Consider the following 15875-nt stretch of genomic DNA (forward strand, 5'->3'; position numbering starts at 1 on the left):
AGACAATGGTGAGCACACAGAAAAGCAAGGAAAGGGGGAGAAACTGTAAATTGCATCCCGAGCCTCCGAGATCCAGCTGGAACACATCTGATTCATCATCATCTTCAGATGAGAGTCAGTGGGCTCAGGCTAGGAGGAGAGCAAGAGAAAAGGCCAGGATGGCCAGGAGAGGGAGAAGAAACAATAGATCATGCAGTAACCAGGATGGGTCCTCAAACAATAATGCTGTTGAACTTGTCACCTTGGGGACAGTGGGAAAAGAGAAACAAGAAGTGTCTGACCCTGAGAATCCTACTTTAAATCACCGCCGAAGGATTCCAAAGCTTAAGGAGTCACAGTCTTCAGCATCATCTCAGGAAGCAAGGATTTCCTCAAGAAAATGTGGGAAAAGCAAAGGGAAAAGCTACCAGAGAGATCGGCAGCCTGCAGCTTTCCTTAGACACACGAAGGACTCCTTTGCAGAGGCAGGCTCTGGCAGCGATGCTCTGGCAGTCCCAGACCATGGAGCACCTGCTGGGGCAGGGCCCACTGTGCCTCACGCTGTTCAGAAGCCTCCAGTGTTGTATGATGACTGGTCTGATGATTTAGAAGTATGCAGGTTAGTCCCTAATAAGAAGGATTTAGCATTCTTAAGAAGTTTCTCCCTGCCCACGGTCTGAGTGCCTTTCCCTTGACTGCTTTCTGTCGCTGTTTCTCAGTAGTAAACTGCTAGGCAGGCCACAGGAAATAACACAAGAACCTTTGCTACAGAGAAGTTAGCATATCTAAATTTGAAGAGATTATTTAGAAAGAGTAATCCTACAAAGGAGCCAAATGTTTGTCTTTTCTCCATGAAGATGGACCCGCTCTGTCTGTCATCTGACAGAGTATTGTGGTTTTTTAAATCTCCAGCCAGAGGCAGAGAATGAAGCAGAGTGCCAGATAGCTCAATACAGTGGGATACAGAGCTTTTCATCCTTAAGTGATCAGTTCAAGTCCAGCTTTGGTCCCTCTGTGTAATTTTTCAATGACTTACATGAAATAAATTTATGGTCTTGATTCAGTGTCCCTTAGAGTTGCCATTACCTCAGGAATCCAGTGGATGGTGCCTGGAGAACATCATCTCTGGTGGGGCATGATTTGTCTGTGATTCTGCTCTGCCAAACACCTCCACACTGTGAATGTGTGTGGGCTGTTAGTTCAGTCACCCCTCGCAAGGATTGGAGTGATACAAAAGGGTTATTGGGCAGAATCAACAGTAAAATAAGCTTTGGGAAAGAAAAGGCAACACCAAGAGATCTCTTTAGTTCAGAAGGTCAGGCCTCTGACAGTCTGATGCCCTTGGTGTGAAGCGTGCAAGCAGAAGGTGAGCGTTTTACCCTGGAAATGAGATCAAGCTAGCCACTTCTGGGCTAACATCCAAATTTGGAGTACACAGCTGAGAACGCTTGCGTTACTTAGTTCAGTGGTAGATGAAAATGCACCATCCCGTAAGTCTAACAGAACTGAAACAAGTATTTCCTTTTTTCTCCCTCACCAAACTTGTGAGCCAGCATTGGCTCTCATCTACAAAGTGTAAATCAAGCTTAGTTTCTTCATATGGTAACCCAAAACTTCTCACTTTTCTTTGCTGGGAAGAATTTGTGTGGAAATATAAACAGAGGATGAGGAAGTTCATGATGCCACATCATGCAGTTTCACAGAATGCTTGAACCTAGTGAAACACTGCAAAGATCTTATTTCTAAAAAGAAAAAAGGTAATATGCAAGTATTTTGTGGGTTTTTTGCAGCAGAAGATATAAGCCATTACTAATACAGCTAGGGCTATGCACTCCTTTTTATACTTAAAAGCAAAAATGCACATTTCCACTGTCCGACCATTGTCTTAATTTAAGGTTCTTCAAAGTCCAGCTGTGCTTGTGCATGAGCCTATGTATTAGGACCAGGCTTGGGTTCTCTCTACCTTATAGAAATGCAAAGAAACAGCAGCAGTGTTAAATAAACCATATTATTGAAATGTGTCTACAGGGTGTGATGCAGAGGTGTGCACAGATAACTACAACAGCTTCAGAGCTGTCTTCTATTTCTGAACTACCCAGCCTGCATGTATTGAAGATCCAATGTAGTACATACATTAGTATATATACAGTATATACACTCTCTCTATATATATACGCACTCTATATATCTATCTATATATCTATATACCTGTATATCTATATCTATATATACACACACACACTATATATATATATACACACACACACATATACACTATATATATATATATATATATATATATATATATATATATATATATAAAGTTCTGTAAATGTGTTATGTAGATTAGTCCTCACTGTTGCCCAAGTCACCAAACTTAGAATTTGCTATCAAATGAGAAATGAATCCCAGTCTTTTATTTGTCTTCTTAACCCACTTAATTTTATTATAATTTGTCAGGCACTTTTTGCAGGACTTGGAGCTTGGTTCAAGGATGGACCTTTTGGATGTGCATACTTTTCAGCCAGGCTCTTATTTAGTTGAGGAAAGCTGAAAAATTTTGATAGGTTGTGTGTGCCCTTAGGCTCAGTATCAGTGGAGGTGTTCTTTGAACAACCAGCATTAAACTTAATATGGCTGGTAATGAGACCTGTTTTGCAAAATTTCTTAAGCCAGTCATAAACACATGTTTTTACATGTCAGGGACAATACTACTTTTTGTTGTTGTCATTATCAGATGTATCATAGTAACTGTAATTCATCTAGGAAAAACATAGCAAAATCAAAAGCACATTAATTTTTCATAGCTGATAAGTTGTCTTACTTAATCAGTTTGCAGACAGCTGAAGAAGAGGAAAGACATGTTTTTACTACCAATTCATAACAGACTGTAGTTTCTATTTCTCAGGACAGGTCCATGCACTTCATTGATTTATGATCTCTATGTGGTATGTTTTCTTTTTAAATTCACAACCTCCAGTCTGAAACAAAAACCAAACAATTGCATGTCAGTGTAGTTGTGTACATATGCACCATTTTTGTGCATGAGAAATAGAAAAAGGAGGGCAGTTTCATTATGTTTATGCTAAGACTGGGTTAGCATAGCTGGTTGTGATGTAGAAATTTTGTTTCCTGGGATGTTTCTTCAAGCTTTTCATCCTAGCTATTCATGTCTCTTGGTTGATATAACAGCACTGGCTGAGAGGAGTGGCCCTCACCTAAGTGTGTGTATTGTGTGGAAATAGCAGAGGAACAGGGATCATGACCATCTCATGGTGACATCTTTTAAGTTTCTGGGCAGGCAATCTTTTTCCTTCATTTCCTTATGGATTGCTGACAGTTTCTTCACTCTGCATTTAGCAGCATGAGCAGGAATGTGACAGGTCACACTCAATTCCATACTCAAAAGTACAGTGCCATTGTGCAGGATGTTCTTCACCTAGTCTAAGGGGAGCCTCTTGGTCACTCCAGTGAATTATTTGCCCTTCTAGTGTCACTGATTCTTTCCAAAATGCTGAAAAAATGTCATGGCATCAATTCTGACCTTTACAGTCTCTACCCTGAGCAACTACTTTCTCCTGGAGTCCATTAGGAGGCAAGATTTCTTCTGAGATACAATGTAAGTTCTGGCCCTGCTGAGTTGTTTTGGCACCTAATTTATTTATTTTATTTTTTAAAAAAAGATTCACAGCATAGGCTTTTTAAATCATACAGTTTAATCCCCCTTTTCCTAAGTTGCCCTGTGCCTGAGATTTTTTTCATACATACTTTATCCTGGAATTTGCCATGGCTTGAGGCACAGCCTCAGAAATAGCTTTCTTTGGTCTGCATGTGGATAATCTCCCTGAAGGGAGCATCTGTGTGTTGGACATGACAAAGTGAATGGACTGTGAGAAGTGAGTCTCATAGATTTTCACATGGAATCACTAAGAAAAGAAAATTGGGTAGTTGATATTACCACTAGTGGATCATAAGTGCTCTGTGTATTGATTCTGAATATATCTTGTGGTACTTTTATTACTGAATTTTTGAATTGAATTTTATTATTTTATTATTGAAAGGTATTTTCTGTTTAACTAGTTAGGCTTTTGGTGTAGAATCTTTTTGTAGTGCTGACTGAGTCATTGCACCAAAAGCATGCACACTCAAATAAATCTGAGTTTCTCACTTTGAAAAAAGATGCTTATTGGAAATCAGATTTTGATTTTGTTGAACTCTGAATGATTCTTTCTGCAGTCAGGTAATGGCAGGCACTGATTTGAGGAGCAGGGTATAACAGTAGGGCATGTGAGAAAAGCAGGGAAGGGAAGAAGTAAAGGAGATGATGAAATTGATTCATGAGATCTGCAGAGTAGATTTCAGGCATAATTTTTAAAAAAAACAGTTTTCAGAATCTAGTGTGTTAATTAAACGCCATTATAAACTTAGGAAAATACTAATATTGGCATTTCTGTGTGTTAGCACAATTATAGATGGAAAGAAATAGTGAATACTGCATATGACAAGAGACAATATGATTATGTTATTTCTCTCTGTGAAGTCAAGTGCTTCAGCAGGGTTTTTTTCTTAATATTATTTAGTAGGACCTTCAAAAAATATATCTTTCATGCAGTTGCTTACATTCTGAAATATTCAGGCAGAAGAGTGTTCATAAAATTAGCAGAACAGAAAGGTGCTTGGTAGGAAACAAGCCCTTGAGGAAGAAAAACCCAGAAAGTTGAACAGAAGATAGATATGTAGGTTAAAATTCTACCAGTGAATTTTAACATTCTAAATACTTGTGCCAAAACCTTGATGTTGGACCAGTGATGAAACTGTAGCGAAGACTTGAAATATCATCCAGAGCTTTCTAAAATCACTATAAAATGGAAGATGCTTTGCTTCCAGACTGTGGTGTTTAGCTGGAGGGTTTTTCACCTGCTTTTCCCTGGGATGTTAGTGTGTACCTTGTGATCTCAGGATGACATGTTAGGATTTAACTCTCTGAATCTTCTGCATGTTGACTCCTCACCCCTTCCTTGAAGGAGCTGTGACTGCTGCTAACTTTCCTGTTCAGAGCTTTATTTTTTTGCAAAGTGACTTCTTGATAGGAGTCTCCTGCTTTTTGAGGAGTCTCCTTCTCTGCTTGCTGGTCTGGTGGTTCATCAGTCTTCGAAGCAGTATGAAATTCTGGTTAATTCTATTATCTGCCTGATGGTTCAAATCCCCATCTGTCACCTCTTCAACCATCTGGTTATGCAGTCTCTTTTGGAAGCTCTCCATGATTCACAAGGATGCAAGGAGAGCCAAAGTAAGGCAAGCATGTCTTTGTTTTGATTAGGCTCACTTATCTGGGGGAGAACTGAGTCCTGGTTTCTGCTTGTTTCTCTCAGAACTTATTATTATTTTTAATGGAAATCAGTGGAATGCCACAACGTCCTGTAAGCAAGTTATCCTTGGTTTTAAGGGTCCTGTTATTGAATACTTAAAGCTTGCATATTTTGTGTATAGAGTTTAGTTCCTTAAAGCTTTGACTTTCACTAGGTGGGTGGGAGGAAATCTATATCCTATTTTGAGATGCAGTCCCTAGTTCTTTGAACTTGTTCAGTGCAGTAAATCTTGTCAGACATGTAGCTTGCACTAACAGTGCATCTGAGGCAGCAATTACTTGTAACTCTTTAGATATCCTATTTATCACCTATAAAGGTGATTAATAGAAAGACAAGAAATGTCGACAAAATAAAATATTTATGTGCTTTCACTAATGTTGTTTGCTGTTGGGGCTCTTAAAAATTCTGATCACTTTTGCAGAAAAGAAGGGAAATCTTTATGAACTAGGTCCTTATGAAATTCCACTAGTGTGGTGCAACATTTTAAAAATGGTTTTTCCTCTAGTCAGGTAAAGACAGCTGACTGTATAGCGTAATGGAAGGGCAGGAGTGACAGGGAAGAGATATACAAATGGATTACATTTGGTGTGGAGAATTAATGTGCCTCATTCACACCATGTTTAAATGGAGAGGAGTACCAATTTGTCATTTAGATCACTTTGTGATTTAAAAGTGGAAAGGATGGAAATGAGATTTTAAAAAAGAAAAGCCTATAAAATGAAAGCAAGAGAAACATGGCACTCTGAACCCTATTGCAAGGTGAACAGATTCAGTGAATTTAACCTTTTTTTTTTTTTCCAAGTGATACACTGTGTATGAGCAGAGTTTGATATTTTTGTGGATTCTTTTTCTGAATGACAATTACTTGCTGTGAGTTGTTCATAAAGTTGTTTAATTTCAGATTCTAACTATCTAAAAGTACTGTAAGAACTTTACAAATTGGCAAAAGAGAAAATGACCTTTTTGGGACAGAATAGTTTTCCTAAGAAAAAAAATACACCAGTAGCAACAGCAATTTTGTGCATCCTTTTGCAGTTCTGGGGAACTGGATCCTTTTGGTCCAATTAAGATAACCTAGGAGCTCATGGCATTTCATGCTGGCAGCTAATAATCCTCACAGCCAAAAATCAAATCCGGGGATTCACTTGCTCCAACATTTTTCAGCTCTGCTGTTTCTCCCTGACTAAGCTCCGGTTAGCAACAGTGAGATTCAGTGATGAAATGTACTCACCCAACAGAGTAAAAATGTTTCTTTGCATAACCATTATGAGTTGATATGTGCTTTCCTGTGAAGGGCAGGATGTAACTGCCTCTTCAATAATTTCTCCCCAAAACAAATATTTCTAGAATAGGCATTATCTTCCTTGAGCATATTTATATGGAGAAAGTATTTCCCTCTTATACTAAGGAAATCTGTTAAAAGTTCAAAAGTATTTCTCTTGCTCTCTGGTATTCTTCCATCTTTAAGAAAATGACTGTGGAGTTATTAGGCATCTGTGTTAATTTAGTTCAGGTTGCCTATCAGTTGCATCAAAGTTGGTGTAAACATGCCACAGTCAAAAGGCTCCAGCTCCTCCTCATTTGGCAAGTGAAAGGGCCTTCATTAGTGCTTTAGTGCAAATAAGGAGCCTGCTTTTGAAGCACACCTGATCAGTGTTACTTTTGCCATGCTTTTGAACCACACTGAGAGTTTGTCTCAGGGTTCTTCAACCTTTGAGTTTATTCCTGGTCCACTCTAAAATCAGTTGCAAGTCAAAGAAACACCCACCAAGATGGGTCTGGTGTAGATACCCCAGGTTTTAGCACTAGCTGGGTTTTTTTCAGCAGATTTGTTAGAATTTCACTGTAGTGCTTGATAGCATGGACATAGCTGTACAGCAGCCAGAAAATTAAGGAACAATACAGGTTTTACATAATTACATCATTTATAGCCCTTAAACATTATTGTACATCACTATCAGTATGCCCATGCCCCCATATACATTTATATTTTTTAAAGCCTCAGAGGCTTAAAAAATAAGCCCCTATATTTTATGTTTGTTAATGAGGGTAAAATTTGACCTGGTGTGTTTTCAAAGTCTACAAAAGCTTCTGTAGCTAAACCCTTGCTCTATGTGTGGTGGCCAAAAATCCTTAAGAGTTTTACCAGGTACTGAGATAGGGGGCCAGTTGTAAATGTGGGATCCACAGAAAGAGTTCTGGTGATGCAGAGTTACTGCAAACACTTTTCCACCAGCGCTGCTCCTAGTGACAAGATTCTTAATCTGGCTTGCAGCAGAAGCAGGGACATGCTGATTGATTCTTACTCTTTATCACTCTCCTTTGGCAGAGATCCAGACATGCTTGGGAATCAGCTGGGTGGATGCTGTCCCAGAGGAGCACTTGCTGGCAGGGTAGGAGTGGAGCACTAAATCTCACAGGACTCCTGCAGAATAAGTGTGTTTTCCACTTCACTACAGAGGCACAGGGATCAGCCCATTTTCTTAATTTCCAAAGAGTCAGGTGGATTAGTGAAAGACAGGTTAGGGCAACTGCTGCGTTTCCAATGAGGTTGGAGATTAGCAGCTATTCTCTTTAATGAGAGTAAAACTGTTAACTGCAAGTGAAGAAAGAGCTACAAAGCTGTTGGAATCTGCCTGTATCTCTTGCAATGAGCATCTTAGATGCTAACCATCTAGATTGCAATTTTAATTTACATGATTTTGCCAGAATAAATAACTGTTGCGAAAACCTGAAAGCTTTCCAAGTGATCTCCTTGTTCCATACTGATTTTAGACCTTTTAAACTGAGATTATGTTTGTCTGTATGGAAAATGGAAATGTTTGTCTGTATGGAAGAAAAAAAGTCTTAATTTTATGACAAGTGAAGGTCAGTCATCCAAGATAACTCTTAGTGTTTTTTTGAGAATCTGCCAAAATCCAATGACCTTAGGAATGCCTGCGAGTTGTGGGCTGGTTTCATTCTTCCCTTTCTGCCTTTTATCTTTTGCAGTGAACAGGATCATGGAAAACATGAGAAAGCAATTAATAGTCATGGAATTTAAGATGGTATGACATTAAATTCTGAAGATGTCTCACTTCTGAGTGCTTTCTTTAGCTGCCTTTCATTATTTTGATCTGATAAGAAATTCCTTTTGTTTATATATGTGTGGTGGCAATATGTTTTGCAAGGAACATATAAGAGTTCTGCAACAGTTTTTATATGAATTATGAAGATCTTTCACAAATACTGATGTTTTCAGTTTTAACATTACATATTTTTTCCCTGAAAAATATTTTTCTTAATTTATTGCATTATATATATGAACCTGCTGTTTAAGAACATCCTTCAAAGAATTTTTGTGGTTTTGTTTTTCATCTCATATATGCACAATGTTACCATTAATTCCTGTGTTTGGTACATCTACATAAATGTAGGAACAATACTGTTCTAGAAAAATTTGTTCTGGGTAATTAAAATACTGGCTTATAAAACAAAAACTTACACATAAGGATGACAGCACTGTTGGAGTATTATTTCATAAAGATTCACAGTGAGTTTTATTTAAAGAAATATAGATATTCTGTGATCTCAGTGTGTAGGGATGTGTTTGTAGGTCTGTACACATACAGACACAAAATTTTGTATATCTGAATGAGAAGGTCATCTAATGGCTCATATATCCTGTGTTGTCTGGTGTACACATGATTCATAGAGCAAAAGCTCTTTTGGACTCCTGTGCTCATTGTTTCCTCTGGAAAAGAAAGGTCCTGTTCACAGATAGGAATCCTTAAAGCACTAAGTTGTCAAAAAAAAAAAAAAAAGCCAAAGGTATTTCTCTATAATGAAAGCCGCTTATCTACTAAAGGACTAAAAATTTGAGAAAAGCTGAGTATGCAAATTCTGCAGGTGTGTTTGAGCAGCTAAAACGGCATCTATTAACAGTGATCTGTGCTGTACTACAACTTGTAAATAAATCAGTATAGATTTATCAAATAATATATTTTTTTCTTTATCATAAAGAGTGTTTTTGTTCCAGTTCAGTTCCCATTCCCATTTTGTTCCCATTCAGTTAATTTCTAAAGTATGCAGACAAATTTTATTCTCAAAACAAGTTCAGGCAGCTAAATAATCAATCTGATGCATGAAAGTCTCAAACACTTGTGATCATTTGACAACAGGAAGCTAGAATGAAAGTTCTCCACCTCCAGGCTTGGTTCAGGTATGTCTGTGCTTTGTATCCCTACCTCCATTCTGTTTGCACAACAAACTTCTCAAAACCATGATTAACAATATACCTTCTACAATTTGTTGATAATAATGATGTACATCATGGATGAGCTCATCAAAGAGCAAAGACACACAAAGTTGTGGTTCAATTCTAATGGCTGAGGAAGACAGAGCAAGTTATCTGCTCCAAGTCTTTAGAAGATGTTTAAGCACTTAGCCAACAGTCTGTCATCACAGGTGCTGGGCACCAACAAATCTTTAGATTGTCACTAAACTCACATTGTGAGTTTAGGTACTCAGTCATCTTTCAAGCTAATTTCTTACAGTTAAACAAATAACAAAGAGTTAAATTGCACCAAAGAGACCAAAAAGCATTCAAAATAATGAAAGCCATGCCTTTGGTCATTTTCTCTGGACTTCAATTCCTACTAAAGTTTGTTTTAATTCTCATTACATATTTCATGGTTATAAAGCTAGAAGAGGCCATTAGAATATTTAGTTCAAGCTTATTCATACTGTAAGTTCTTAGTATCACCCTGTTGTTTACACAATTGGTTTGTGTCCTGTGTACAAGGAAAGCCCAAATAGAATGTATAATGCATATAGAATTCTTCTGTAGAAGTATTTCCACTAAGGATTATTTCTATTCATTTCAAATTAGCAGTGTCACTTTATTTGAAAAACCCAGTGGAATTTTAGACTTGTATTTTAGCTCTGAAAATAATTTTAAACAATCTTGGTAGTAGTAGAAAAAGGGCTACTGGGTACATAGCTTAGTTGTCTAATTTCTAAATAGTCTAAATGCTAAGGCTGTAAAATAAATTATTTATGGCATGAATTTAAATGAACAAAGAATGCTGGTCTTCCTTTGGGGAATAGCTTTAATTTAAAAAGAAAATTATGTTTTTTATGTAACTCTCAGTTGGGAATGCATTTGCGAAAAAAATAACTATTCCGTGTTTTGAAAATATAGTTCTGTTCAAGCTAGAGGCTCAGTAAGAAATCACCACACAGGCAATTGCCATCTAAGAGCTAAGCTACTGATGCACCTAACTCAGCTGGATTAGTAAAGACAAGACTGTAAATTGAGTTCCTGTAAAATGTGTCTCAAAAAATGAACATGTGCAAGAAGGAAGTTGTGGGTAATTTGCTCTCCTCTTCACTGCTGTGGGGCATGAAATCCTGTACAAGCACCACTGCAGAAATTGAAACCTGGCTTTTGTGGACCAGGTATTCAGAGCTTCATTTATCTGTTGGATTTTTTTGGTCTCTTTATTTCTGTATGTCCAGCAAAGCAGCTTTGTTCTGCTTTCCCATTATCGTAGATTGATTTTCTCATGGCTCTGAGCTACACTGTGGGAGAATAGTGGAGCTGCCAGTTCTGATCTGTAGATCTTTCATTTAGACATTTGAATTTCCTCCTCACCTGCTTACAGACTTGGCTGCCTCAGAGCTGTGCAGTAGCCAGTCTTTCCTGGGATGTCTTTGTCAGGTTGCCTCCTGACATACATCAGAAGCTCCTGCTCTAGAAAGGTCACCCATCTTCCCAGTAGGATGACAACCTCATCCTGAAGCTCTCCTATCCCTTTTCCTACCCTGTGGTGCGGTCACAATTTTCTCTGTAAAAGGATGTTACTCCTCAGATAAGTTCAGACACTTCTGCATCTGCACTGTGGGTGCTACTCCTGAGTTTCTAAGGCCATGACAACAGGATCTGTGCTGTTATTGCTACTTCTTTATTTTGAAATAGCATTTCTCAGGCTTCAGGGTGGATTTTTTTTTTTGTTTGGTTCTTTTTGTGGTTTTTTTGTTTGTTTTTGTTTTGTCTTTTTTTTTTCTTTTTTTTTTTTTTTTTTCCCTCTTGCATGCCAGTTTGACACTTCAGACACTCATTAGACCTTGGGTGCTTTGTTGTGTTTTTCTAGGTTTGGGGTGGGGGGGAATTACTCTTCACTGAGGTGAACCTCCTTAACTTCAGGTGTGTGGTTAAGCCTTCTGCTCTCTGTAGAGCTTTCCCTGCCTTTAATGAGATGCTTGCCAATAAATCTGACATTGTCTTTGATGGGTAAATGTTTTCCTGATGTGATCAGGAGTCTGTTTGTAAGAGGGAAAAACCAGCAGGACACTTGGACATGTGTCACAGAAGAAGCCCTTTAGGTGATGATGTTAGAGCACTGATCACTTTATGCAAAACCACAATATGAAAAGCTCTGTATCCCATCATAAAGTAAACCAGTTCTGGGACCAACCTTTATCATAGGGTCTGCTTACAGAGTAGTTTTTGTTTTCCCAGATAATGCAGCTGTCTACTTAAAAGGGACTGCGAGGAGTAAAGAAATGACCATGACTTTTCAATACCTGCCTCCTAAAAAGTGTGCATGTGTGTACACACTGTGCCATATGCATGACTCCAGAGGACTCAAAACTGCTCTCTGATTCTTTTAACTGTTACTTGGTAACTGGGTAACTCCAGAGAGATATCCTAGGAACTTTTTGTACTTCACATGCTGGATATTTTCAGCTTGGGTTAGATTTCTCTGCCTTTGAGGGTTTTATTGGCATTGCTTACAGACCAAGAACTGTTCTGCTCTGGTATTTTGTCTTAAAGGTTTTGCCATGCATAAAAGGGAAAAAACTGTTATTTCTATTGATTCACCTTCAGACCACGTAGAAAGTTCAAAGAGAAACAACTAAGTGAAGGGAAATTGTTAAATGGCAGAAAGGAACACGGAGTGTGTTCCCGGGCCTCCATCTGAAAGGTCATTTACCTGGCATCTTCTGAATGTCGAGCCTGGAGGTGGGGAAGCAGTGTAAATAAGCAGTGCCTTTGCGTTGCTGGTTGGCAGGTTGCCTCACTCGCTCTCGCTGTCCTTCCTGTCAGGATCTGTCACTGTGAGGGGGATGATGAAAGCCCCCTCATCACGCCGTGTCGCTGCACGGGGACCCTGCGCTTCGTTCACCAGGCCTGCCTGCACCAGTGGATTAAGAGCTCGGACACGCGCTGCTGCGAGCTCTGCAAGTACGACTTCATCATGGAGACCAAGCTCAAGCCTCTCCGGAAGGTAGGGTGTTTTGGAGTTCAATTATCCTCAGGTCTCACTGCTCCAGAGTGGCTGTGGAAATTGCAAGCACTGTTAAAGAAACATCTGTCCAGAATGGCTTTGTGTTTGCTTTAATTAATCGGTCACGGTGATTTTATTCTTATAGTTAAGTTGGTTCATTTTCAGCAGCAGAGAATTTGACTAAAGGCTCTCTGCCATCACACGTGCAACATAAATGCACAAATAATAGTCTTTTGGTTCAGACTTTTTATCTTCAGCTTTTTGTTATGGGTTCATCTGCATATTTTGAAGCCAGAAAGAAATCTTCTCATGTTTTGTTTCTGAGTAACACAGTCCAGTTCACCCAGCAATTTTTACATGGAGCCCGTAACTTTTGGTTGAGAATGATGGTTATACCCGTGTGGAGGCAGCAGTAACACAGTCAATTTAGCTGCATCTGTTGTAGCTGTGACACTCATGGGCAAATTAATCACTTCTACTTTATAATTAGTTAATGGAATTTAAAAGACAGGGTGACTTTGCATCCTGAATGTCAAATGTATGTTATCTGCACTCATCTGTTTTCTAAGATAAATCAATATAATGCTCCAAGTTTGTCAGTATAGGGAAGGTGAAGAGTTTATTAAACATATGTAGGTTCTGTTTTCTTTGGAATGGAATTTTCTTTGAATTTTATTTTAACATGCTCTCATCCTTCTGGAGTTTTGTTGAATCTTTGAAGCTTGAGTCAATTGGGAACTGGGCAAGTTTTGATTTAAAATAAATTTCTACATGAAAGAAATAGAAACCATTGCTTATCACTAGCATATGCCTATATAGTAGTGTTTCAATGTCAAAAGACATTTTGTTTTTCTTGGCCTTACACAGGTAGCAGTAGCTCAGAGAAAGGAGAATCAATGGAATTCCTTCACACTTCCCATTCAGAGGAATTTTCCAACAAGTCCATGGTCATAAACCACTCTGAAGAGAGAAATTGGGCTAAATTGGCAAGCAAAGCCTGTGACAGGGAAAGACAAAGTTCTCAAATGCCAGGTAGATCTGCCCATGTAGGCTAGAAATTGAAACAGATGTAAATAGAAAAAAAAAAGATGGCTAAAAACTTAATTATATTGACTTCAGTTTTAGTAATTGCAGATAAATTTTAGCTAATGTGACAGGATACTTGTATGAAAATCCCCCATCTGTTGCATAACTTTGGGGGATTTTTTCAGTTTATGTTTCTATTTTCAAGCCAAATTGCTTTAATATCTATCATCTAACAAGTACTCTCACAACAGTTACTTGTCTCAAGAGATACCAGTATTTTTAACAAAAGCCTTTTCCTGGTCTTGTTAGATAATATAGCATCTTTTATGAAAGGGAAACAAAATTTATAGCAACCAAGAGGAAAAGGAATGAAAAATGTGCAAAACTTGATATCACAAGTAGGCACTTTCAACTCTGTGTGTGGTCAGTGCCATATCTCCTCCCACTCTTAGAGTAGTAATATAATTCCTACAAGTCTGTAATTTCTTAATTGAATGATTGCTACCTTGTTCAGCTTATCATTGGTTCTCAGCTATGGTTTAGATTTCTGATGTAGAAAAGATTCACCTCTTCTTTCAGGCAAGATGTTTTTGTTTCTGCTCAAAGCACTAATCAAAAGTAGTTTATCTGCCTGGCAGTCTATGCTGGCAGCATTCCTCCCTTCAAATGCAATGCTAACAAATATTTGTTTGTGTAGAATGGATCCAGCATCTAACTACAAATTCTGTAAGTCACACCCATTTCATGAACCAAAAATTCCAAAGACTTCAAAGCTAAAATTAGTTGTCCTTTGGCATTTATAGCATTCAACTGTGACACTCTTCAAGTGTTACATTTAATTAAAAATGTGATCCTTACTAAGTGTGAGCACTATCATCACTATTGTTCACAAATTTATGAAACACCAGTTTATGAGAAGCTCTTTTGCAAACCAAGTATTTTGACAGCTGTAGCAAAGCCAAGGTAAGGGAGGAAAGAGTGAGCATGAGACCTGCCATATGAGTAGAGCTGACTGGTAAATTTCCATCCCAATATTCTTTATAAAAATCACTGCAACTGTTTTGGTTGGAGTTTTTTTTGGGGGGGTTGTTTGTTTGTTTGTTTGTTCTCTTTGGTTTGGTTTGGGTTTTTTTTTGTTGTTGTTGTTGTTTGGTTGGTTGATGTTTTAGGGGGGTTGTTTGTTTTTTGGTTTTTGGGATTTTTTTTGTCAAAACTTTTATATTCTGCAGAAGTGTAAAGTCCCAATGAAACTGTCAAATTTCTTGGCAGCTTTTATGAAGCCCAAAATCTCAGTTTTGGGGCATTCCCTGGGAGTCCATGTTTTCAAAAGACTGGCACAAAGGGTGGTTATCAGAGACCAAAGTATGGTGGGACAGGCAGCTCCTATCACCGAAGCTCTCCACAATCCTGTCCCCTTGATGCAGGATCTGAAAAACACTTCTGACTCTGAAATTTCCAGACCTTAAAAGCTTTGGGTTTTTGCTAAAGCTTGGTTCTGTACTAGACCTCAAGAACCTTCAGTCCCCAGCATTAAGTCTGGCCTGTCAGCAGTGAATAAAATTTTCCAGACTTCTGGAATTCTCTTGGCATGATGGCAGAGACATTATGAGCAGCTATAGCTGAAAACAATGTAATTCTTGTCAACTTTGTTGGATGCCAACTGGAACAGCGAATTTGACCCAAAAGAAGTCATTAATTTTGCTAACAGCTTTGAGGAAATTCTGAAAACAGGTTTCTTTTCCATGCTTCCTGAAGAGATGACCACATATTTTGTTTCAAGAAAGGAGTGCCTATTCAATTTCATAAGAAACAAATTTATTAAAAAAACAAAGGAAATAATTTCCCCTAACATGAAAGTTTCTGTCCAGCTCCAGGTGATGCAATTTCCCTTGGACCTGGCTTTGAAGTGACTTTCTGCACGTAGAAGGGTCATGTCTCTTAACCAGTTCTGATTTTTTGATTTTTAATCTTTGTCATCACTCAGTATAAGAGATTCTGAAGTTTGGTCCCTGACTGTGCATTTTTCCATTATGAATTTTATCATAATGTCTTTGTAAAATTCCTACTGCTGGTCTCCTGAAGGGAAAAAAAATATAGACTACCAAACAATTACAGGAATCTGTAGTTTTGCATTTTGCAGAATCACAAAAGCATGATTTAAATATAAAACAAACTATTTAATTCAATAATGAATTACCATCTTTATTTATGTCTCAGCCTTTCATGCACC

General features: G+C 38.2%; 1 protein-coding gene across 1 annotated transcript in view; it reads left to right on the forward strand.

Moving 5' to 3' along the window:
* The window catches only part of MARCHF1 (membrane associated ring-CH-type finger 1), a 130249-nt gene that overhangs the window by 95211 nt on the left and 19163 nt on the right, over positions 1 to 15875 (forward strand). Inside the window, 3 exon segments of the mRNA XM_086890382.1 lie at positions 1 to 34; positions 36 to 598; positions 12439 to 12619. The exon segment at positions 1 to 34 is cut by the window's left edge and continues 27 nt beyond it. Coding sequence (XP_086746508.1) covers positions 1 to 34; positions 36 to 598; positions 12439 to 12619 — 778 coding nt within the window.

The sequence above is a fragment of the Cyanistes caeruleus genome, chromosome 5, assembly GCF_971803275.1.
Source record: "Cyanistes caeruleus chromosome 5, bCyaCae1.hap1.1, whole genome shotgun sequence".
Lineage (NCBI taxonomy): Eukaryota > Metazoa > Chordata > Aves > Passeriformes > Paridae > Cyanistes > Cyanistes caeruleus.